The sequence below is a fragment of the Alexandromys fortis genome, unplaced genomic scaffold (assembly GCF_014885135.2).
Source record: "Alexandromys fortis isolate MF-2015 unplaced genomic scaffold, M_Fortis_MF-2015_v1.1 scaffold_14, whole genome shotgun sequence".
In the NCBI taxonomy this organism is placed as follows: Eukaryota; Metazoa; Chordata; class Mammalia; order Rodentia; family Cricetidae; genus Alexandromys; species Alexandromys fortis.
Window position 1 is genome coordinate 650,821 of NW_026067910.1, and position 25,754 is coordinate 676,574.

The window sequence follows — 25,754 nt, forward strand, 5'->3', positions numbered from 1 at the left end:
GTGTAGCCTCGGTTGTCCTGTAACCATGTAGCTCAGGCTAATCTCAAACTCAGAGATCCTCCTGCAGCCTTCTGGGTGCTGGCATTAAAGGTAATCACCACCATACCTAGCCCAGAAAGTCATTTCTTAACCATAGATTACTAAGATTTTTTTAAAAATGGGATTAAATTATTACTGATGAGTGATTTTTTTTTCTTTTTTCTTTTTTTTTTTGGTTTTTCGAGACAGGGTTTCTCTGTGGCTTTGGAGCCTGTCCTGGAACTAGCTCTGTAGACCAGGCTGGTCTCGAACTCACAGAGATTCGCCTGCTTCTGCCTCCCAAGTGCTGGGATTAAAGGCGTGCGCCACCACCGCCTGACCGAGTGATTTTTTTTAAAAAGACATCTATGTAGCTCAGGCTGGACTTGAACTCACAGTGATCCTCCTACTCCAGCCACCCAGTTACAAGTGAGCCACCATGCTTAGCAAAATCCTTTTATTTTAAACCACAAATAATTAGCAGGTGGCCATGATTACCCATGTCTCACTAAAACAGCATAAAACCTAGGTTAAAAAAATCAGGTTTTTTTTGCTCCAGAAAAACTATGTAAAATTCAAATATGTACCATAAAAATATCACTGTATGCACGAGACTAAAACTTTAAAGCACATATATCGAATGCTGAATCAGCTTTATATGTGGCTTACAACATTAAGTCAATATTTATTTTATTTAAGGTGGTAGAACTTTCCAAAAAAAAAAAAAAAGAACGACCCAGAGAGAGTGTATGTATGGATAATCCAATTATTGGAGTCCTAAAAATTAACATTCATAAACTCCTTAGTAAAAGTAGCTTTGAAAAGTTGCCCCCAGATTTCCCACAGCTCCCTCTCCCATGCTATCTGCAGACTGAGCTTTCCGTCTCTTTCTGCTTCTCTCTTGCCCTTCAGACAACACCAATGCCTTCTTTCCAGTTAGCTTTTCTTCCTCCAGAGCCTCTGCTAATGTTTGTTCTAGGTTCATCCTTAGCAGATGTTTTTCTTGGTTTAGGCTTCGGGTTGGAGGGAGCAGGTTCACTGACAGTCTGGCAGACTGTCCTGTGGTGCCCTGTTTAGTTTGGATCCCCGTCGCTCTTTGTATTCTCTGGAGATGTTCCCTTGAGCACAATACTGATGCTGGGGCTGCCAGAATAGTACAGTACAACGGGCTGGAGAGATGCTCTGTGGTTGAGAGCACCTGCGCTCTTGCAGGGCCCGAGTTTGGTATCAGCACACACATAGTGTTTGAAGATAGTCTTCTTTCTGATAAAGGAAGAGAATTAGAATCATGGCTAAAATCTTTTCAAGAACTCAACTGAATATAGTTGAATATGAATCACCACTGGCCAAGTAGTTAAGCTGGTGTCCAGACTTCCTCTGGTTGCCAGTGTGCATCGGCGCCCTTCCTCAATGCGGATTACCCCCTTACTAAATGGAATGGCATGAGTGCGGTTTGCGACGTAACGCTCTCCCTCTTTTCCAGCGTGGGTAGGCTCGCTGTCCATGGGCATGATCTTCTTCTGCTGCCCCATAGTCAGTGTCTTCACAGACATGTTCGGCTGCCGGAAAACAGCCGTCGTGGGTGCTGCCGTGGGATTCATCGGCCTCATGTCCAGTTCTTTCGTAAGGTAAGGATGTGGCTGCTTCAAGCTGCTTTTGAAGAGCTGCTAAATGTCTTCCAGGCCTTTGCAAAAGAAAGTCCTCTTAAAACACAACATTCTGGAGATCAGAATGTCACTCAGCGGCACACCAGAGGCAAAACAGTGAAACATACCTGCTCTTGGCAGCCAATTTTAGATGTTAGGATGCATGTGTTCCCTGAGCCCAGAAAAATGTTTTTCCTTTTGTCTTAATCTATTTACATAAAACTCCTAAAGGAATCAAGTTATATCTATTAGTTATCTAAAGCTACGGCTTCAGTTTAAAGTCGCTACTCTCTTAGATCTCAAGGGTTCAGTAAGTGATATTTTTAAGTAATAGGTTTGATAGGAAAATTGTTTTATTGATGAGAATAGGATCTAAATCAATGCCAACCCGGGTAGAGATTTCCAGTCTGTTTTAAAAAAATAATACAAAATAAAAAGAGCATTTTCAAGTGTTTAAATACCTTAACAAGATGAAGTGGCTAAATATATTTTAAAACGTAAGGTCATATACCACATCTATTAGAAGAAAAGATGCAGGCCTCCTAAGGTCAAAGGACACATTACAGGGTGAAGCTGCTGTCGTCCTCAGTTCTCTGTGTGGTTAGAGGGACGCTGGTGAGCCGGATGCAGTTGGAGGCCACCCTCCAGCTAGTTGCTTGTCGTCATTTCCCGCCTTTCACTTCCCTGCCTGCCCTCATGTTTCCTTGTCTGAAAGGCATGACTTAGTCATGGGTGGAGTTAAGAAGGGATTTAGCTTGCAAAATTGACCCTGTTTATTTTAAGTTTTTTCATATTTAGTCAGCAGAATCCTTAGCTTTTCTCTCTTCACTTCCTATTATACACGTACACACACACACACACACACACACACACACACACACACATTCATCTTCCTCAATATAAAGTAGGCAGTTAGTTAGCTTTTATACTTGTCCACTTAAAATTTTATTCAAGTTGTTTAAAATTATATTTCTTATTATAAAACAGATTTTCATTTTTAAAGAGCCTTTCTGATTGCTTCTAAACTTTTTATTTAAAAAGAAAAGAAGTTTGGAATTCTCCAGGCACTGGTTAGCTGAACCTGCAGCTCTGCCCTTTGCCGAGGGTGTGGAGAGCAAGTGAAAGCCTGCAGAACCTGTTATACATTCAGTGGAAATCACACACACAAACACCAAGCATTTGTTTTTACAACCTTTTTGACGAGTGAAAAGAAAATTATATTGTATCCCAGTTTGTCCTTCCTTTTCCCATCTCTGCATCTCAGAGTCCTGGAGAAGCAATTCTTGAGGCCACATCGACCTTACTATGTGTAATATCCTCACATGACTCAGTTTGCTTCACTTGCTGGTCAAAAGCTGTCAGAACAACATAGCATATCCTGGAGGAAGCTGCATAAGTCACCAGCATGAGGTGGCAGGTCTGATTCTCTAGCGCCCTGGGTGACTCAGAGTCCCACGTGCATGGCTAGATTCCTCTAACCTTCCTGCCTTACACTGCAGTTAGATGCCAGCCACCCAACCCAGCTGTTTGTCGTGAGGGCAGACATAGGGGACAGAAGTTCAGTGAGGACAGTGACAGCGACCTGGAAAGATGCGAAACCACTCTCACCAAGTACATGGGACCTCAGCTTATGCTCAGAAGAGTGCTGTTCATGGCTCTCTGCTTTACTGTGGAGTAGCTGGGGCACTTGATGTTTGTGATAATGATGTTATCAATACTATTTTTAATAAATATTTTGAAGGAGGCAGAGAAATGGATATAAATTTTCTATTTTTTCCTTTGAAATTTTGAGAATTTAAGAACTTGCAATTATTTGGAAAACTGCTTATGTGGAAAATTTGGTACAGACTGAAGCATCGTGAACTCAGGGTTAATTTGTCCCATATAGTGAGAGACCTAAAGACAGACAACATCTCCCCTCCAAACAAAAAGAATGAAGCACGGACTGGAGAGATGGCTCTTGCAAAGGACCTGGATTCATTTCCAGCACCCACATGGTGGCTCACAGTGGTCTATAGCTCCAGCCCCAAAGGATCCAAGGCACCCTTCTGGCCTCCGTGAGCACCAGGCACACACATGGTGGCCAAGCACCATCCACATAAAACAAAGTAATATTAATAAAAATGTTTTTGAAATGAAGTATTATTTGTTCTGTGTAATTCTTGCTAGGAACAGGGATGGAAGGATTGCTCTGTGCAGACTGTGAGTAACCTGAACAAAGCAAACACTTTCCAATGCTTTTCTACCAGGTTTCTGTTTAATGTGTCTATTAAATCCCAGCCCTCAGGAGGCAGAGGCAAATGGATCTCTGTGCTCAAGGCCAGCCTGGTCTACAGAGAGAGTTCCAAAACACCCTGTCTTGAAAAAAGCAATGCCAGCATGCTTTAGTTTGATCAGATTCGAGTTCCTTGTGATTCCCTCAGTATGCTGATAGGAGGGCATTATTGTCCAAAATTTAATTATTAACCAGCTTTATCTACTGATAAATAGGCTTTTGAATTGGACTTTGAAAAAAAAAGTAAGAAAGAAAGAAAAAGAAGACAACTTTTAACTTGTTTCCTTTCAGTCCTTACCACAATTGTCTCCAAGCACATAATCCTCCACCTTCCTAAGAGATGTACAGTTATTTGATTAAATTAAAACTTCTTGTATTCTTTTTATTCTTTCGCGATGTAAGTAGTAAGTTACTTAAAAAGCTTGCAGACTGGAATCAGTGCTGAGCACACTTAATTCAGCCTTAATGCAATCTGAATATGATTTCTTCTTATCTTGCACAATGCTGGGAACCACGCAATCCAGGGCAAAGGTTGGCTGACGGCTCTAGGACAGTGGGGGGTGGGGGGCTGGGGTGGCGGGAGCACAGTTGTGATCTCGTGCAAATACTCTTGATAAGACACTGATGAGACAGCACCAGTTTTTTCTTCTGCTGCGTTGCTTAGTAAGCACCTGGGAAAAGGCCATAAAAATGTGTGTACATAGTTAAATTGTGATTTGAAAGTACTATCGAACAAGATTTTATTGTCCCTTCCTAGCAGCTGTCTTTGTTTCTGAGCTGTGGAGAACATAGTTCTTACTCAGCGCTATGTATGGTTCACCAGAAATCCTTGGCAGGCAAAGGCGAGCAGAGTCACTATGACCTTAATGGTCATTTTTTTCACACATTTAGATTACGTTAAAATAACTTATTGCTATATTTCTGGTTTATTAAGCCTTTCCCATTTTTGTTTTTTTATTTTAGAAAACGTGTTGGCAAGATCTGTTTTTACTAAGGGAGTTCCTTTTAAGGATTAATTTTATTTCATGTGTATGAATGTTTAAATACATCTACCGTGTGCATACCAAGTACCGACAGAGGCCAGAAGAATCCATCAGATCCCCTGGGATTGGAGTCACAGTGGTTGTGAGCTGCCATGTGGGCGCTGGGAGCCGAGTCAGGCAAGATCAGCAGATGCTCTTGACTGCTGAGCTGTGTCTCCAGCCCCTATATGAGGTGTTATTCTACTAAGCACCATGCAAAAGATTAAAGCCGCTTTCTGTCTGTCTCCTCTTTATGCAGTTCCATCGAGCCTCTGTATCTTACCTATGGAATCATATTTGCCTGCGGCTGCTCCTTTGCATACCAGCCTTCACTGGTTATCTTGGGACACTACTTCAAGAAGCGCCTCGGACTAGTTAATGGCATCGTCACGGCCGGCAGCAGTGTCTTCACAATTTTACTCCCTTTGCTTTTAGGGAACCTGACCAACAGCGTGGGCCTCTTTTACACTCTGAGAGTCCTCTGCATCTTCATGTTTGTGCTCTTCCTGGCTGGCTTTACTTACCGACCTCTTGTTCCCAGCACCAAAGAGAAAGAGAGTGAGGGCAGCAGGCTCTCCTTCTTTTCCCGGAGAAAGTTTAGTCCTCCAAAGAAATTTTTCAATTTTGCCATCTTCAAGGTGACAGCTTATGCAGTGTGGGCCGCCGGAATTCCACTTGCGCTCTTTGGATACTTTGTGCCTTATGTCCACTTGGTGAGTATGCATCTTTGGCTCTGTCTGTAGATAAATGTCTCTGTTCACACAGGGAGATCTAGAGGAGAGAGACAGGCGAGGCTGAAGTCGGCCTCGGGCATTGTCCTGGTTGGGACCCCAGACTTTGGGAATTAAGGTCATTCAAACAAGAACAGTTTCCCCATCAGACTGCTAAACAGAGACTCTGATGGTGTGCTTCAGCATTTTGAAGTCCCCAACAAAAGCAATTTTGAAAGGACAACTAATACCTTGGAAGGAGTCAGATCAAGGTAAGGTATTTGATACGGGGTAAGATGGCTCGGTGGTGAAAGGCACTTGCTGTCACGCCTGGCAGCCTGAGTCTGAGGCCTGGAACCCACTTGGTGGGAGGAGGGAACCCCACTCATGAAGGTTGTCCTCTGACCTCCACTGCAGCCAGTGTGAACCCTCACCAAAAGAAGTGTCCAAGAAAGATCTAGAAGTAGCGTGCTGATCTTACTCAGGGATAAAGCTAGTGTAACGACCTTGTTAATATTAATAATTTTCAATAGATGGATGCAGAAATTAAATGCTTAACAAAATGCCAGTGACGGACACAAAGAAACATTCTGTTTGTGGAATACTTCTGGGAAAACAGGAATTCTCTTGAGAGAAGAATTTGAGAAACGATAGGGAAGTTTTAAATGAGAGAAGAGCCTTAAAGTTTTATGGGAAATTAGGATTTCAAGTGTTCAAGCAGTTTATGCTGCTTCCTTTAATGTCAAAATTCAGCCCATTGACATTGCAATGAGAATAAGCAGCGTGGAGGGATTCGCACGTAGGAAAATGTCCTCAGAGGAGCTCTCTCTGTTTCTTCCTCCTCGTTTTCTTCTTTACTGCTTGTGGTGGAAAATAAACACAAAGATGACATTTACTTTGGTTTTTCTTTTGTGTATGTAGTAACTAAATGTGAAGACTTGGATTTTTTTTAAAGCTTCCAGTCTATGTAGGGATATCTACATTTTTTCTTTAGTTAAAAGTTCTGGTAAAAGTAGCAGTGGCTGATGAAATGACTGGATCTAGAGGGTCAGCTAGTAACGACGCCAGGAGTCCTTTGTAGTTCCCAGTGCACGTTAAGAAAGCAACCAAGCCAAGGTGTGGTGATGACAGCTGGGGAGCATGTCTGGATGAAAGAATAATTTTGATTTCTGAATTCTCCATACTGTGCTCTTGCAGCCGGGCTGGAGGTAGGAGGGAACGGGGAAGGACTAGGGATAGTCACCTGTGCCATGCGGCGTTCATGGTAGATAAACCTGATCTAATCGTACGTTTCATTCTTACATTGTCTCTAAAACCACTGAGTTAGTTTTTGTTGGACTATGGGTCATTGAGAAAGAATCAGTTTTACCAGCCTACTCCTTCTCAGTCAAGAACATAATTACTGTGTATCCCCCTCCTCTCCATTTTGAGACGTGTAGCTCAGGCTAGCCCTTGTGAATCTTCCTTCTTTGCCTCCCAAGTTACAGGGGTGTGTCACCAAGCCCAGCTTTTCTTATTTTCTTTTCTAATTCTTTTTGGTACTAAAAGATGAAAATACGCAGAGAAATGGGCAGTTTATGGTAATAAGGTTTGCAATGTATCAGTTAACCAATTTTGCATATTACTTCATCTGGCTTTCACCATAAAGCTGTGAAGTAAGTGAAATAAACCATGATAACTCCTGGTTCACAGACTCACAGGAGAAAGACATTTTCTGCGTAGAGAAGTAGGGAAAGTGTTGACGCTGGGCCCTGAGCTTGAAGTGTTTTGTTAAAACTGGGCTTTGATCAACTTGAGTGTTGAACTTTTCAGTTTGGTTTTCTTTAAACTTCAGAAGCATAATACATGTTCTCATGGCTCTGTCCATGATTTGAAAAAGAATGTCTATGTTTATTCTCAGAGCAACTTTGTAAATTTAATTTTTTTTTTTGTATTTTGATGTGTGTATAGGGGATTTCATGTAGCTTAGGGTGGCCTCAAACTTTAAATGTAGCTCAGGTTGACCTTAAACTTCTCATCCATTGCTTCCACCTCTCAAGTACAAGGATACAGGTCTGTACCACCAGGATTGCTTGCAGTTGACTTTTTGAAAAGGGAAGAATCAGTAACCTCTCTTTTAAGCCTATCCACATATAGTCTCAATATATGAACACAAGTCTCATGGATCAGATTAAGGATATGTTAATGTCTAAGGAACCAGTTTTCATGTCCTGTCCTCTTTGGCTGAGAGCTGTTTCTTGGTTAGCTTCTCATCTTTCTAATATTCTCCATCACTTCCTATCTTGTCATTTCAAAGTTTCTTTGCTGGGCTCCTCTCTGCCCTACCCCATGTCCCAAGCCTTATTTTTTGGTCCTTTTTATCCATGTCTACTAGAAGTTTCTTCTAGTCTCCTGAGTTCAGACAGTACACACGACTTTGGTATCTCTAGCCCAGACCCTTTGGTGAATTTTCACCAGAGATGTAGGTGCACGCACTCACTTAAATATCTCCATTTGCATGACTATTGGCTGTTCCAGACATAATATGAACAGCCACCCCAAACTTGCTCTGCCCCTTACTGCGCTTATCTCAGGAGATGGTCACTTTATCCTTGCAGAGAGTCAGGCCTCAAACCCCATTGTTCTTTTTTGTTTGTTTGTTTTTTGTTTTTCGAGACAGGGTTTCTCTGTGGCTTTGGAGCCTGTCCTGGAACTAGCTCTTGTAGACCAGGCTGGTTTCCAACTCACAGAAATCAGCCTGCCTCTGCCTCCCGAGTGCTGGGATTAAAGGCGTGAGCCACCACCGCCCGGCAAACCCCATTGTTCTTTAGCCCCACCTTGTACATCACACCCCTGATAGAGTCAGGGAGCCCTGATGACTTGCCTTTCAGAGTATCTGGAATCTGGCCACTCTTCACCATCATCAGTATCAAGGCTCTCGCCCAGGCCACCTTTGTGTAGAGGTCAAAGGATAACTTGGAAGAATTAGTTCTTTATCTGTGGCTTCCTGAGATTGCACTCAAACTGCAAGCACCTTCACTACTGAGCCATCCCGTGGCCCTGACATTCCACTTACTTCATCAGTGTTTTCGCACACTTGGCGAACAGACGGTTCTTACACTTTTATTGTTTTAAGCTGTCTGTTACATAGGTCCTAAAAATGTTTTAATTCCTCTGTCATGGTTGCCAAGTTAATTAAGTTTGCATAAGGCAATAAGCTGCCACTAATTCTATTTTTTATAGGTGCTGGATTATATTTGTGTGTTGACATTAGCGTGGCTGTGCTTTTCATAACAGAATGCTAATAGTGGTTTGAGATTGGATCTTGGATGTTTATTATAGGAGAATTAACAAGTGTTTTCAATGCCCATGAGGGCAGCAGTTGCAGGATTAAAATTCTGGTCCACTGCATACTACAAAGTCTCTGGTTAATATGTTGTACTTCCTGCTTTCTGTGTTAACTAGAGGGAATTTATAACAAGTTAATTCTGATGCAGTGTTTTAAATGAGGGATTTTTGATAAAAATTCCTTTTAGCTTTTTACCTCCAAGGGATAGTTTTAGTATGCCTACAATTCACTCACTTAGTTTTCCTTTTTTGATTAAAAATATATGTCATGTGTAATCCTAAAAGGAATAAAAAAAATCTAATGACCTTAAAGTGGCTTGCAAGGTTCTCCGTGATCTGGCTTTGCCTGCCACTGGGGTCTCTCCTGACCTGCCTGCCAGGCTCACTGAGTTCCTGCATCTTTCACCTTCCCACTTACCTGTGCATAGGGCAGTAAAGCAGCCACAGGTGATGATTTCTCCCCTACCCGGCATCCCCAAACTTCCTCACACCCACTCTTTTCTTTTTTAAAATAGCATTTAATAGTTTCTAAACTATTTTATTTTTATTATTGTACATCTATACATTTTGCTAGATTCTATGAAGTTAGGGTCTTTCTCTGTTTTGTTTGATGATGGATCTCAAAGCAAATAGCATGGTGTCTAGCATACAGCAGGTGCTCACATATTGGTTGGCTGATGAGTTATGTTATGTATAAGTCTAAGGGGAGACACATAGTATTTAAAGCTGTAACATTTGGGTCTTTAAACTCCTTTCCATCCATGTCATAATGATATCCATTCAGTATTTGTCAAATGAGCTCAAACTCCAAAAACCTCAGAATAATGAAGTAACTACCAGTATTGTCATTTCACGGGAGAGGAGAGGTGACGCCTATGCTCTGACCCTCACTTTATATGTCTGTGCTGGAACTACAAGATAACTGAAGGCATTTCTGTCTCTAAAGGAGCAGTGTCGTCAGGCCCGCTGAGACTCTCACAGAGCCAGGGATGGTGTCTGTAAGAATAGATCTTGGCCACAGATCAGCATAACCTGGGTCGTGCCAGCCTGATGGCCGTGGCTTTGTAGCTCTTCTCACTGGTGTGAACTCGTCCATCCTGAGTATGAAGACGTTTAATTTCAGTTACTGTCATCATCTCTCAGTACTCCTCACTCCGAAACCCAGCAATTCAGGACCAGCTTTCTTTGAGTCTAAAACACTGGTCATTCGGCTGAGTTGTTTTTAGCTAAAGTTAAAGTCACAAAATTTTTATCAAGACAGTTGACTTACATGTAGAAAATCTGTAATATATCATTATTAGCTACATCTTGATCTTACCGTGTAGCACAGGCTGGTTTAAGGTAGTTTGTTTGAGGCAAGTCTTTCTACAGAGCACTGGCTGTCCTGGAATTCACTTTGTAGACCAGACTGGCCTCCAACTTGCCTGTCTTTGCCTCCTGAGTGCTGGAATTATTTATATGACACCATGTCTGACTTGGTTTCAAATTCTTAATCTTCCTAATTTATCCTTCCAAATATGGGGGTTACAGGCAAGGATCATGGACAACTAGCATTAGTCTTTTTTTTTTTCTTTTTTGAAGAAAAGTGTGTTAATATATGTTAATATGTAAATGGACTGGTTTTGTGGCGGATAGTTCCAATAGAAACTTTGACCTGGAAGAGATGTCCCATTCATGTGCTGTAAGAGTAATGGTAGATCATTTGCCTGCTTACCAGGCAATTAAGTGGATTCCTAAGTCCACTCGTAATTGGGAATAAACAAGTTGTACTTTCAAACTAGAATCAACTTTCAGGACAAACAAGACCATAAATGGGACATGAAGTTCTTTAAAAGCTACTTTTTGATTCAGATAGTGCCAAATGTTACCAGGGTGAGCTATTGGCATCACATGACTGGAAGACTTAGGAGCCCAGTGGTTCTGACCACTCAGCTACAGTCAGATCATGTGGTGCAGAGCCATGCAAGCAGGGGAGACAAGCAATCTTTAATCTCGTGGCTCTCCTAGAGGGAGATTCAGGGCATGAAGAATGGATTGTATCGAATGTTTTCATAATACATACAGCAAGCACAATGGACGCAGTAAGGGCATAGAACTGAGAAAGTGCGTCTATAAAGCTGTGCTTCTTTGGGGACATTCACTGAGTTATGCTCAGAATTGAGATTTGAACTGGGAGACAAACACGTAATAAAACCCATGTTTGTTCAGTGAAGCAGCCTGGAGCTGCCCTTTCCAGCCACACTATGTGACTGCTTCATTTGCCCTGCAGATTCCCGTTCTCGCAATGGTTAGCTGTCCTAGTGCTGGGACATGGTCTTTAGCTGGAGAGAAGACACTGAAAGGAACCAGTTCTTGTTCTAAAATGACAGGAATAAGAGGACCCATGTGACCTTATTCCTGACCCCTAGATCTTCTCTTCTGATGGGCAGGTCATTGAATATGAGAAAATTAGATCGATATCAAGTTACTTTTCATAACCATCACAAGCAAGCAGACTATGAACTATAATACTTTGTGTTTAATTTTGATTTATTTTATTCTATATTTTTTTTTACAAAAAATGCCAACCATAACAAAATAAAAAGTAGGCACATACAAATTTACAGTAAGATAATAGAGTAAATTTGATTAACAAGAGACTTGTTAAAAAATTATAAAAACATACATGGCCACAGTTTAGAGTCACATCCATTTACCCAAGGCCACTGCCTAAAGCAAATGGCCTACAGGATTAGTGTAGAGTTAGCTGGGGAATAACTGGCAGATTTCACCAGGGTTTTTGTTTTCTTTATTTGTATTTAAGTATATCAGGCTTCATTTGGTAAAATGTAGCATGCTTCTGGACAATACCAGATTCCATCCCTCAAATCCTTCAGAGAGTATCAAAACTTATTCAAGTTTTACGAACCTAAATTGTGCTTATAAGGTAAGGGTCCTTTCATATTTTTATATAAACTGAAAATGAATTGATTTGATGCAGGATGAATAGGGATAGAAATCTTAGTTTGAAGCATCCCTCCTTTGCAAGACTCTGCTTGGTGACTGGCTTTTGTCAGCTTTACCAGGGTGCTAAGGTTGCTTAGACTGAGACATGTTTATGCCAGTTTAGCCTTATCTCCTAAGTTACAGACAGGAGTACAGGACAGAAGGGAAACGGGCCTTCCTCTGGAGTTGAGCCCTAGTGAATCGTTGACACCCAACGGAAGTTTAAAAGCTGTTAGCCCCCGGTTGTCTCTTTTCCACTGTGTCTCTCTCCCTTCTTTCCCCATTGTATCTTTCTATCCTGCTTTCCTTGGCAGCTCACTTATAAACAGTAACTTTACATTCTCTCATAACACACTGAGAACAGCTCAGTTTGGAGGTATAAATTTGAAGCCTGGACAGTTATGCAATCCAGCTATCTGCAACCACGTCAGTTGAACGCATTCTTGGCATAACATGGCAGAACAGCTGTGGCATCTAGGCTTCAGAGCACAGTTTAGTTAATTCTGCAAGTCTGTTCTCAGAGCCATGCAGGGATTTGCTTTAAGCCAATGGTCTCTTTAAACAAATGTAACATTGATTGATACTGTTTTTCCACATTTCTGTTTTTACATCCCTGTTTCTATTCCCATTTGGTCTCCACCCTGTTGAAATGTGTGCACAGCATCAGAGCTTCCACTTGGCCAGAGAACCGGGTTGGTGAGACGATGTGCTCAGGGTTGCCACGCTAGTGCCTGTATAGCCACAAATTAAGCCAGGTATTCTGAAGTGTGTGGCATTCAAATGAAATCTTTAAATGCTGGTCAGAAATGCATAGCAGTGGTATAGGAGGGACAGAAATTGTCCAGGCTGTATAAGTGTATGCTGCCACCGCCGCAGCTGCTGTGTGAGGCAGGAAAAGGAACAGAGGCACAGAGAGCTAAACTACTTGCTAAAAGTCTCATAGAAGTAATCGAACCAAGTGTAGTGGGTTTTTTTGTTGTTGTTGTTGTTTAAACCTATGGGGAAAAATAGAACCTTTTTGAAGCCTGAGGTGTAAATGCTCACGGCGTGGAAGTGGAGCTATCAGGAGTGAAGTGTACATCCACCCTTCACTGGCCAGCACAGTTGGAGGTCCAGGTCTCAGTGCTGCTAGCAGTTGCCTTGTTCATCTCTCCTGGATATACTCAGAACTCAGGCTGCTGTGTGATAGATTTTTCCAGGGAACACAAGGCTCACAGTAGCACCCTTCTATTTTAGTTGTTTGCTTTGTTGTTCATTCTTCATCTGTGTGTGTGTGTGTGTTTGTGTTGCATGCTCGCACCATGCATGTGCAGGCTAGAGGACAACTTTTGGAAGTTGCTTTTCTCTTTCCACTGTGGGTTCAGGGGACCACCTGTAGTCACAAGCACTTTTTTACCACTGAGCCATCTTGCTGACATAGCAGAATCCTTTTAAACTAGTAGTCTCTGCATACCAGGACTGATTGTGTTGCAGCTTCTTTTCGTTCTCCTCCACTCACTCACTCCTTCCTTCCTTCCTTCCTTCCTTCCTTCCTTCCTTCCTTCCTTCCTTCCTTCCTTCCCTCCCTCCCTCCCTCCCTCCCTCCGTCCCTCCCACCCTCCATTTCTTACTCCCTCTCTCTCTTCTTCCTCCCTCTTCTTTCCTTTTTGTTTTGTTTTTTTCAAGACAGAGTTTTTCTATGAATTCCTGGCTGTCCTTCAACTCACTGTGTAACCGAGGCTAGCCTCCAATTCCCAGAGATCCCCCGTCTCTCCAAACTACTGGGATTAAAGTTGTAGGCCACCATGCCCGACTGTGCTTACACTTCCTGACTCCACCCAGGTAGTGCCATTGTGAGGGTAGGATGATAGCTGCTTTTCTCACTAGTGACAGGACTTTGAGGTGCAGGGAAGTTTCCCTTTGCCCACAGGTTGCAAGGCTCTATTCTATACTAGGATGGTTTTCCGTTCTGCCAGTGTCATTTGCCCTTGTCTCATGTGACCTGGTTTTAATTTCAAGTTGGTTCAACAGATTAAAGCACTCATGCGTTGAACAAATACAGCGTGCCTGTTGTGTGCCACGAGCACACGGGTGTGGGGATTTCAAGCGTGAATGGCTGCAGTGTCTCTAATGGAGGTAGCTCCAGTGTTGCTCAGAGACCTCGTGTGAAGTGACAGCACTTTTTGTGTTTTTATTCGGAGGACTTGCAAAGCCTAGGACAGTATATCTGTAGTCTGTCTTTAAAACCAGATAATAATTAAAACCTTTTATCCAACTTAATTTTTTTCTGGTGTATTATATTAAAAACCTGAATGTTGAAATTTCAAAATCTTACCTTCTCCATATAAGTGAACTCTTTGGAAAATCTTCTAGTTTTGCTCAGTTTTTGTTGGTGATTATGTGGATGGCCTCTTGTCTTGTTCCTGCAATGGTGTCTGTGCCTTCTTTGCTTTTCTAGCCTTTCTAACCTTGCATTTATTTCCCTTCAGATCTCCACATCTGCTGCAGTTTGGCTTTCAGGTTAGTGCCACTTTGCCCGTTCTTTTAGTTTAACGACACAGGCAGTGTCGCCAGCACTCTCCTACTCGGAAAGAATAGAGTCTTTACTCCTTGGGCTGCCGTGATTTATTAATGGTGAAGTTAATAAATATTCACAAAACACTTATCAAGGGGTGGTTGTGGTGATATTTTGTTTGTGATCTAACAAATAAAGCTTGCCTGAAGATCAGAGTGCAGGACCAGTCACTAGTTAGCCATAGAGGCCAGGCAGTGGTGGCACACACCCTTAATCCCAGCGCTTGGGAGGCAGAGGCAGACTGATCTCTGTGAGTTCAAGGTCACCGAGACTGATCCAGTCTAAAAGAGAAACAGAGCCGGGCACTAACACCTTTAACCCCAGCACTAGGGAGGTGGAGCAGGAAGGGATATGGCCGGGCAGAGAGAGGACTATGAGGAGGGAGGAGACAGGAGCTTAGGCATTTTAGTCTAGGGTTTGTAGAGATGGGATACAGGTAAGAACTAGTGGCTGGCTGCTTGCTTCTCTGATCTTCAGGCAAGCTTTATTTGTTAGCTCACAAACAAAATATCACCACAGATGGTGGCACATTCCTTTAATCCCAGCACTTGTGAGGCAGAGGCAGGCAAATCTTTGTGAGTTCGAGGACAACCTGGTCTACAAGTGAATTTTAGGACAACCAGGGCTGCTACACAGAGAAAAGCAAACAAAACAACAGAAAAGTATTTCGGAAAATAAAATAATGCACAGAAAAGAAAATTAAAAATTGGTAGGAAAGAAAGGCATGATTAGTAAATGAAGAATCTAGAAAACATATTGCTTGCAAATAGATAAAAGCAGGTTACCAGGTGTGGTTGGGCGTGCATGTTTTCCCAGCACTTGGGAGGTGGAAGCAGGAGTCAGGGGTTCAAGGCCAGGTTGGGCCACGCCAGACCGTGTCTTTAAAAAAAAATAGATTAGTTCCAAGTTTAGAGCATTTTAAAGATTTACAAATGGTACTGGTAAGATGGCTCGGAGAGTTAAGGTGCTTGCCACACCAACCTGATGACCATACCAAAAGGTGGACAGAGAGAAGTACTGCTCCAGAGTAGTCCTGTGACCCCACGTGTGTGCTGTAGTCTGCACACCTCCCACACATAATGCAACACAACAATAATGAATGCATTTATTGTCACATATATAGACATATAGTCTTGAGTACTATCCCCCGGGCCTTGCACCTTTCCTCAGCTGCATCCCCAGGGTGACTGTAGACCCGCAAGTGGGCTAAGATGCCTGTGCTCCTCTTGGCCCAAGCATACAATTGAGCAAATTAAAGTGTTGCTGTTGCCAGATGGTGGTGGTACATGCCTTTATCCCAGCGTTTGGGAGGAGAGGTGGATGAATCTCTGTAAGTTCCAGGCCAGCCTGGTCTATAAAGCAAGTTACTGGACACTAAGAGACTCACTTTGTATACCAGAACTCAGTTTGTAATTTGTTCCTTTGTTACACAGAAAAACCCTGTCTTGAAAGCAAACAAACAAAAAAAAAAAATGTTGCCTTATAGCCATATGTGTTGGTACACACCCGCAATTCCCATACTCAAAAAGTCAAGTTGGGGGTCATGGGTTCAAGGTCACATAGTAAAACTGTGTCTTTAAAAAAAAAACCTCACAGCCTCCAGATAACTAAATGCTGCTATACTTAATGGTAGAACTGGTATTCATTGTAACGTCTTCAGTATAAATCTAGGGCTCCAACTATGTAATTATTTTCTGTTTGTGTGAGCACATGGTTGTCTTTTCACAAGCCCTGGCTTTGTCCTTACAAGTTTTCCTCAGGAAAATTGTTAACTTCCTGTTGATGTCCTAAGCATAGTTGTGTTTCTCAGTGTCTCCTTTCTCCCCTCTTCAGCCCAGGCCTTCCCTGAACCTGGGATTAGAATTGCTCCTGACTAGGAATCCCAATACCTGGTCCCACCCTCCTCTCCCAGAAACACTGTGTAAGCCATGCACCATGTTCATCTTCACAGCAAGCCGTGATGCACCCAGGCCGCATGGCAGACCCGCTACTGCCCTTTCTCCTATGAGTTAATTGCCTTTACATTTTTTTTTCATGCTATTATTGAGACAAGGTCTCTTGTATCTCAACCTGGTCTGGAACTGGGTAACAGGAGATGACCTCCAGTTCCCAACCTTTCTGTCTATACCTTTTGAGCTGAGATTATAGGTGCTGGGAATGGAACCCAGGGCCTCAAGCAGGCCAGTTGTCCTCCAGGCCCTAATCAGCATTCAAAGAATGAAAGAGTGAACCTCTGACATCAGAGAAAAGTTTAAAGGGTAATGTTTAGTGATATTCTACAGCATACACGAAACTTGAGGACATCATGCTTAGAGAAACCAGCCGGACACAAAGGACAAAGGCCATTCCTCTAGACGTCCCTAGAGCAGTCAAATCATAAATAAGAGACATAGCACTAATTTCTAGAGCAGCGCAGGGGGACGCAGGAAGGCGAGGAGAGGTAACGTTCCAGTTGGGAAAACAAAATATTCCTCAAAAGCAGTTAATGATGTCACATGTCTGTAGTCTCAGTACCTGGGATGCTGAGGCAGGAGGATCGCAAAGTCAAAGTGAGCCTTGGATACATAGTGAGAGTCAAAACAAGCCAAGCCAAACCAAACAAACCAATGAAAAAAAGAAAAAACAGTCCACCCAATGAGAACTAATTTCCAATTTCTTTATTTTTCTCAGCCAAGAAAGCCTTAACTAAGTAATATTTTAATAAGCTAACAGTATTTATAAATCTTGTACTGTTCAAGGAGAAATAGAACTAATCTGGAGGATTTATATGATAAACTTGCTTATTGATGTCATTGCCAGGATCATCAAATAAGTAAAGATACTGCTGCCCTAAATCCCAGGGACTTGGGCAACGAGTTCTGCTTTTATCCTTTCCAATTTTAAGGTGCAGCCTGTCTTCACTTCTAAAATCTAACCATCTGACCAGCTTTTGTTGTGTTTGTTCGCTTTGGACTATTTTTCCAAATTCATGTGATTCCACTATTGATTAAAGGTCCAATAACCCATACTGATTGATTTGTTAAGTCAGTAAGAGATTTTATCACCAGGTAATCCAAGAATAGATTGAAAGAGCATACTCCTCTCCTCTCCCCTCTCCATGTGAAGTGTGGAAACCTGTGACGCCCCAAGAGCCTGGGACACCACCAGATCCCTGTCTGCAGTCTTTGCAGCTGTTCTGTCTTCTTGGAGCACTCCTGATAGCCTGGCTGGGCCTGCTGCCATCTTGATAGTCACCATAGAGGCAGGCCACTTCTTTCACAGATTAGCGGCATCTTAATTCACAGCCTATTGTGTTCTTGTACACTACTCAGGAACGGGGAATCCAAGGGTGTGAATATGATGTGCTGAGAATGGGCACCGAGAAAGAAACTTCAGAATCAAAATCAGAGCTGGGTGGGATCACTGACCCTCTCTGGATTGATGTATTAAACACCTTTCAGTGTTCACAGAGAGATGGAAACTGTGTAGTGTCTTCCTCTGAGACTAGGGCTTGCTGCGCAGCAGCCCAGGGTAACCTGGCCCTCCACATCCCACTGCCTCTCCTCTGAGCACAGGGCTACAGTGTCCGTGACCACATTCAGCAAGAGTTCTTATTTGTTTGTTTTTGGTAACTTTCAAAATGCATGGCATAAATATTAACAGAGTATCAATTGACAGAGAACAATTTCAGATTATTCAAAAATCCTAGTCTATTTTCTATTTTAAGATGAAAATCTTTAAAATTCTAAAATTCAGGAAGTCTTAAATCCAAGGGTATTCATCATTTACCTGCAGTGCTGGAGATGGAACCATTTGGATTTCGAATGCTAAACAAGTAGTCCCCAATGAGCTATATCCTCAAAATTAAAGACTAATTAACATCTAAAACCAAATTGGTTTCAGTTAGTAATTCAACCAGAATTTTACTAAATCTTGATCGTATCTAAGTGATGCTGTCAAAGAAGTGTCCACAGTATTATGTATAATGTGTACAGTAATATACACATGTGCAAATATGTGTTAGATATGTTATGTAATTTTTATTATTTATATATATTTTTTAACACACAGAAAAAATTTTTTTAAAGACTACCAGGGGAAAATAGCAAATGCTTTTAAAATTTTTTTCGTTAGAAAGGGTTTTCAAAATTAGATTTAAAAGCAAATCCCCCCTTTTTTTTACCCACTGGTGGCTGGCTATTAAGTAATATTTATTCCAGAAAGGTTCCCCCCCCACCCAGTTGTTTTCCGGTCTTAATGGTGCTGTGTCATTATCAATACCATGGAAACCCGTCTTAATGAAATGGAAAGAGCGGTTGTTTAAGAAAACAAACAGAGTCAGCAGTGATGCCTGCTAGAGTCCGGTAGGCCAAAGGTCAGCTTCCATCCCAGCCAGCTGCTGAGGAGGCAGTAGGTACTCCGAATCTGAAAACCCCTCCTGGGCAACCTAGAGACGGTGGACCTTAAATGTGCAGCAAGCATGGATGCCTCTCCCTCTCAGCACCTCTGCATGTCAATCTCAAAGTATAGTTGCTCTGATTTGACAGACCCAAAGTGACATTTTGTGACTTATCAGCTCCATTCTGTCCATCATGTTTCAGTTCCGTGTTTTGGCATAAAAGGCTTAATTTTAGCAACATAGACTTGTGCAGTTAACCGAGGGCCACCTTTGCAGCCACGTCACTTGGCTGGCTGGTATGTAGTGCTCTTGCCAAACTTCCTTTTAATCTACTTTTAAATTTCCTTTTTAAAAAGAGCGAGACCAGAGATAGAGAAAACAAGTTTGCCAAAGGAAGCCCTAAGTTTACCCATCCAGATTCTGATAATCCAGCTCTGAAACAAAGGGTAGCAGGAGGTTTTGCTTTGCGACTGATTCTGAGATTAACTATTGAAACTCCAGCAGGCTTTCTACTGCCTCTCAAAGGTGCACTTTGTTTTGTTTTGTCTTTTAAAGGGGCCAGGCTCTTTCTTTGGCTTTGCCTGTTAAAGAAGTAGTGCAGGCTATAAGCATAGAACTTGGGAGGCAGCAGAATTCCAGTGTAAAGATAGCTTGGACCACATAGATAGTTAAACCTTGCCTCCCCTTCCTGCCAAATACAGCTAAGATGAAAATAAACTGAATGGTTTTCTAACGTTACGGGATATCTTTCTCACATTTTGGATGGAGATAGACACACATATGTCATTGTTTTTAAGTTTAAATCTTTTGTCTATTTGGGAGATTCTCTTATTTTACGGTATGCATGTTTTCTTACATGTATGCTAAGCACAACTTGTTGTACGTACACAGCCTTGTGCCTGAGTGGCCAGAAGAGGGCGTCAGGTGCCCTGAAACTGGAGTTATTGGTAGTTATGAGCCTCCATGTGGGTGCTGGGGACTGAACCCAGGTCCTCTGCAAGAGCAACAAGAGAGCTCTTAACTGCTGAGCTATCTTACCTCTCCAGTCCCTCACTCTGGGTTTTTAATACAAGGACTATATCCATGACTGGCCTGAAATTCACTAAGTAGACAGAGCTGGCCATGAAGAGTTGGCAGTTCTCCTGCCTCTGTGCCTCCTGAGTGCTGAGATGCAGGCATGAGCCTCCATGTCCTGCAGGGTGAATATATTTTCAGAAATATTCTCAACCATATGCAAACAAGAAACAGCAGGCACATGCTGCTGCTCTTTGGTGTGGATCCAGTGAGGAGAAATAGGATCCCTATTAGGAAATAGGGAGTCAAAGTCAGTTTGAATTCCAGAGTCATTATAAGCCAAGTTTTAATGCCGTGGAAACCACAGATACGGGTCCTCTCCCCTGCAAGTCATTTATTCTAGAAATTAAGCGAATGTACATGCTTATCTATTCTTTCCAGTTTGATGGTGTATATCTCAAAGAGCAAGGGCAGATAGATGACCAAGGAATCACAATTGCCACAGACAAGACAGAATGTGACAGGTGATCAAAATCTCTTTATTAATTCCGGAGAGCACATTGAGGAGCAACAACTGTAAATGATAAAAATTGGAGAATTTGTTTTTGTTTTAATTGCCTTTCTGTGTATGCAAAGATAATTTTCTCACTCTCGCAGCCTGCAGTGCGGCACTGGAGCTTTCTCGTCGTGTTTCCTTACCCCCCACTTGTGGTGATCCAGTCAGTTGTTCAAGTCTGCTGTCCAAATTGTTTTCTCTGTTTGGAAGGTCTCCAGTCATTCCTGTCTTTATTCTTCAGCAAAATATAGTCTAAATTATATATGCTATTTTATTGTCTTCTTTGTGTGATATGTCATATAGTCATTATATGGAAGATTATAGGCAAAATGCACTTGAGCCCTTAAAAGTGCGTGTGTGTGTGTATGTGTGTGTGTGTGTGTGTAGGAAGATCAGTGATTGCTAGTGGTCTCATTTCATAGCTAAGTAGCACAGATGAGGAAGCTGTTTGGATCCTTTTGGCCCATGACATTTGTGTTTGCAGGTGTGCACAACTACTGTATTTCACCATAGCGCCGCTGGGTTGTCCAATGGTTACCCATTTAGTTCATTCATGACTGCCATATTTTCTGTGTCAGGTGCCCTGTCTCCGTGTGTCTTGTACTGTGACTCCCCTGCAGGAGAGGTGTGGGGAAGGGTGCCAGAGCAGAGGCTACTCTAGTGAGAGGAGTGATTTTCACAGACCGCTGCTCTTGACCTCTTCAGAGAAGATGGGATCTATTTTGCCTTCAGTTGTCTAAGTAGAAGAATGTCATCGATTCTAGGAGAAGTCCACCATTTAGTTGAAGGTGGTTAGAGGAAGGGGAAACTGAAGTACTTGGTCCTCCTGTTGACTCATGGATGTAGAATGAGCTCATAGTCTAGGATGTGAGTTCTCAGTTATCGTTGGATATCAAACAGTAAGTTTCACACACCGTGAAAGCAGCCATGTGGTCAGCCAAAGCTGTTGTTGCTTGAACGATGGAACAATGTTTATGAGCATGCGATGTTTAAGATGTTTCTAGATTAAATCTGAGATCTCAATAAAGATATGTTTCTTCCCTAAAAATCTCTATGCATTCTGATGAAGTCTAAAGCTAAAGCCCAGTGTGGAGTCCAGGAGATTAATGGCTCAGCAGGCAAAGGCACTTGCCACCAAGCCTGATGACCTGAATTCCATCCCCAGAACCCACATGGTGGTAGGAGAGAACTTAGTTTTGAAAGTTGTCCTCTGACCTCCACACATACGCTGTGGTATGTGTGCACCCCTATACACATTCACGCAATTTTTTTTTTTAATGTTTTAAGCCAAGTTTGGCCAAGATAGCAGGACTGGAAGTTTGAAGTGTCAATCTGTGCCACATAGTGAGACCCTTTAAAAGAATACTTATTGGTGTTACAGATCAAGTCTGTTCTATCGCTGAACTTATACCTCTCGTTCCCAATAAGTTAATTTTAAACAGCTGAGCTAAAAATAATATTTCCCCCGGATAAATACTAGGCTCCAGTATAAGCTTTCTGCTTGATTAATAAATGAGGAGCTTGGTTAAATATGAAAGTATCTGTCCCGGTGTCCAGTCTCTGCCCACATGAGTATTAGAAACAGCAGTTTGCCCCGTGCTGTGCTTTGTGTGAAGCAGCACATCCCGGTACCCAGAGAGGAGAGATGGCCTAACTCCATAAGCCACACAGCCGGTACCCAGAGAGGAGAGATGGCCTAACTCCATAAGCCACACAGCCGTCATCCGAGGCTCAGGCCAAGCCTGCTTGGTATTGCTTCCTCCGTGAGGAAGGACCCTGAGACCTGGCGTCCACAGAGTGGGCTCACCTGTCCTGCACACTTCCTCAAAATAAAATGCTTTTATTTTGAAGTTTTGGTAGAGCATGTATAGAGGAAGTTTTAGAAGTTGATATTTTTGCTTTATTTAAGTGACAGTGACACAAATTTTATGTAGTAGTGTCCTTTATTAATAAAAAGCTAAGTTTCCAATTAGGCATACTTTTAATTTCACCAATTTATTTTAAAATGACTAGTGTATATTCATTGTACAAAATATGAATGTATTTTGTGTACATCTGGTGTTCTGTGCACTTCTAGCATATTCAGACTTGTGTTACCTAGCCTCTTTAAAAAAAAACCTCAAATATTTCCCTCAATATTTCTTTTTTTGTTTATTTATTTTATTTTATTTTTTATTGAAAAATTGAAAAATTTCACCTCCTTCCCTCCTCCCACTTCCCTCCCCTCTCCTCTACTCCCCCTCCCTCCCTTATTATTTCTTATAAACATTACAAAATAGATGGGGGAATTCTATCAAAGAATGATAGAAGTATATCAGGCTAGTATTCTTAGTTTCATCAGAAGAATAACGGATGGATTCAGTCTTACAGGTAAAGTGTGCCTCTATGAAAGCTATGACAGCTGTCCACGTGCCTAGCAGACTGAGGCCCTGGCTTCGCTCCTCCGCGAGGGTGGGTGCTTTCTAATGCACCCCACTCTAGCACATCTGTCTTACATTGTGCTTCCTCCAGAACGAGCTTCTTTCTCTGCTAGTTCCTGGTGCCTTCAGCAGCGCCTGTCGTGTGCTTGCCACCACCAGTGAACTCTTTAAGAAATACAATCCAAGCCACTTTGTGCTTTAAACTAGAAAAGTTTTTTTTTTTTTTGCCTGTTGAATTAAAAGAAAAAGTAAAAAAGGAATGAAATTAGTATTTGGCTATATGGCTGAAGTATTGTTTCAACAGACACTCAATATTAGGCTACTTTGCATGCCTTCCTCTCCCTGATGTCTTCTGGTTCTCTGCATGTTTGTGCTCACAGCATATCTCAGCTTAGACTTGGCATATTTTAGTGCTCAGTTGCTCAATGCAGTGGAGGGGAGGGAACATATTAGCATACACAGTCCACCTTTGAACACAGCTTCCCTGCTGAACTGAATGGGATTAAGGTTGAGATCAAAGCTGGCCTAATGCAGTTTGCAGCCACGTTCTGTCTGGCTTGGGTAGCGTTGGATCACACAGTCTTCTAAATTTAAGTTAGGTGCCAACATTTCTACACAAGCCCCAGGTTTTATATAAAAGGCCTGGGAGGAAGCATCAAGAACATGGGGAGTAACAGTCCTCTGGAATGTGTGCCTTTTCTCTACACGCATCTGCTTCGCTTTTTACAGCCTCAGCAGACTAGAATTCTCTACTTCAGAGCCAAGGATCAGTAGTTAATAAACATACAAAAATAGATTAGTGACAGATTATAGGGAGCTTTAAATACCAGACAGAGTATAAAATGCAGTAACAAGCAACTTTTGAAGACAGGATTGGTGAGATTAAAGTCCTATTTAGGAAGATTATTCTGAAGCAGTGTGAAAAGAGAAGTTAGAAAAAAAAATCACCGTTTTTAATTAAAAATTTTTAGTTATTTATTGTTATATGTATGAGTGTTTTGCTTCCATGTATGCCTGTGCACTATATGCATGCCTACAGAGGCCAGAAGAGACTGTCAATCACCTGGGACTGGAGTTAGACACAGCTCTAAACTGCCATGTTGGTGCTGGAAATCAAACAAAAGTCCTCTGGAAAAGCAGGCAGTGCACTTAACTGCTGAGCCATCTCTCCAGCCCCAATTACCGATTTTTAATGAAAAGAGATGAGGTGGTATAAAAATAGACAACAGAGTTTTAAAAATGAAAAGCAGAAAAAGCAAGTTAAGTGGAAGTATCTTAGGGAGGGATCTGCCATCTAAAAAAGACCCCCACTGCCATATTAGTTACGTGGACTGCTGAGCTTGGTGGGAAATTTGCTTGCAGTCTCCTAGAACTCCACTGCATGCTAGGGTGGTTATGGGAAAGTCAAACTCTGCTTGCTGCCTGTCTGTGGTCCAGAGTCACTGGAGACACTGTTTCCACTAGGCTTTACATGGAGGCAAAGACCCTTTATTCCCCCACCCCCATCTTCTCTTCAGCATAGCCAGTATTCAAAAGATCCTTTGTAAAAAAGAATGGCCGACATTAATATTTGATAATTAACTGTATACCAGTCATTCCTCTAAGGCGGTGCTTGAACCTAAGACCTCACACAAGCTTGACCGGGGCTTAAGTACACCCTAACTCTTAAATTCTCTATGTAGACATTTTTCTTAATCCTTATAACCACCCTTGAGAGAGATGCTGCCACTGTTTCCATTTTATAGACAACTGAGATCCTAAAAAAATAATTCAGCCACAGGGATTGATAGGTTAGAATCAGTACTTGGATCTGGAGGTCTAAGAGATTTGACCACTATAAACCGTTTGCTTATCTATATCTGTTGGCATGCTACACAGGAACCTTACACTTTTCATCCAGGAAGCTCTGGCAGAACTTATTTCAAGGGCATCAGTTTTGTTCTGGTCCCCTGGAAGGAATAGGACCCCAAAGATATCCTTTAGTTCCCTTCTAGGGGACAGGTAGTGTTCCAGGCCTCTGCTCTTCTTTGATGATTGGCTTATTGTTAGTGTGTGCTGATCTGTTTACTGAAGAAAATAAGTATAGGAATAACTCATTTTTAAACAAAGCTTTCAGTTTTCTGAGTCCAGGTACACTGCATGATCCAGGTTGCCCTGAGCTGAACTCTGTAGCCCAGGCTGGCCTTACATTCCCAATCCTGCCCTAGTGTTTGAGGACTGGGTTTACAGACGTGTGCCACCACCCTCAAAACTCATTCCTTCCATGCAAGCTAAATCACGGTAGATTTTCTTTATATGGTCTTGAAAATTATCGCAGGAGATGCCTTAAAATCTTTTAATTTTGATCTTGAAGGGAGGTTGGAGTAACTGTAGAGATGTTTAATGGTGCATATCTCAGAAAGTGTGAGGTTTCCCTACCTTATTCATCATGGTTTCTTTCCTTGACTTGCAGATGAACCATGTAAAGGAAAGATTCCAGGACGAGAAGAACAAGGAAGTGCTTTTCATGTGCATTGGCATCACTTCTGGAGTTGGACGCCTTCTCTTTGGCCGCATTGCAGACTATGTGCCCGGACTGAAGAAGGTTTACCTGCAGGTACTCTACACTCTCCTTCCCTATAGATGGAGTCTTACCTGCAGGTCCTCTATACTCTCCTTCCCTATAGATGGAGCCTTACCTGCAGGTCCTCTATACTCTCCTTCCCTATAGATGGAGTCTTACCTGCAGGTCCTCTATACTCTCCTTCCCTATAGATGGAGGTTTACCGGCAGGTCCTCTATACTCTCCTTCCCTATAGATGGAGTCTTACCTGCAGGTCCTCTATACTCTCCTTCCCTATAGATGGAGG

At 42.2% G+C, this 25,754-nt stretch overlaps 1 protein-coding gene across 1 annotated transcript in view; it reads left to right on the forward strand.

Moving 5' to 3' along the window:
* Slc16a10 (solute carrier family 16 member 10) overlaps window positions 1–25,754 on the forward strand; it is an 87,076-nt gene that overhangs the window by 48,039 nt on the left and 13,283 nt on the right. The window contains exons 2-4 of the mRNA XM_050138146.1: window positions 1,502–1,646; window positions 5,221–5,674; window positions 25,358–25,501. Of these exons, the coding sequence (XP_049994103.1) occupies window positions 1,502–1,646; window positions 5,221–5,674; window positions 25,358–25,501 (743 nt within the window). The remainder of the gene's footprint in view (window positions 1–1,501; window positions 1,647–5,220; window positions 5,675–25,357; window positions 25,502–25,754) is intronic.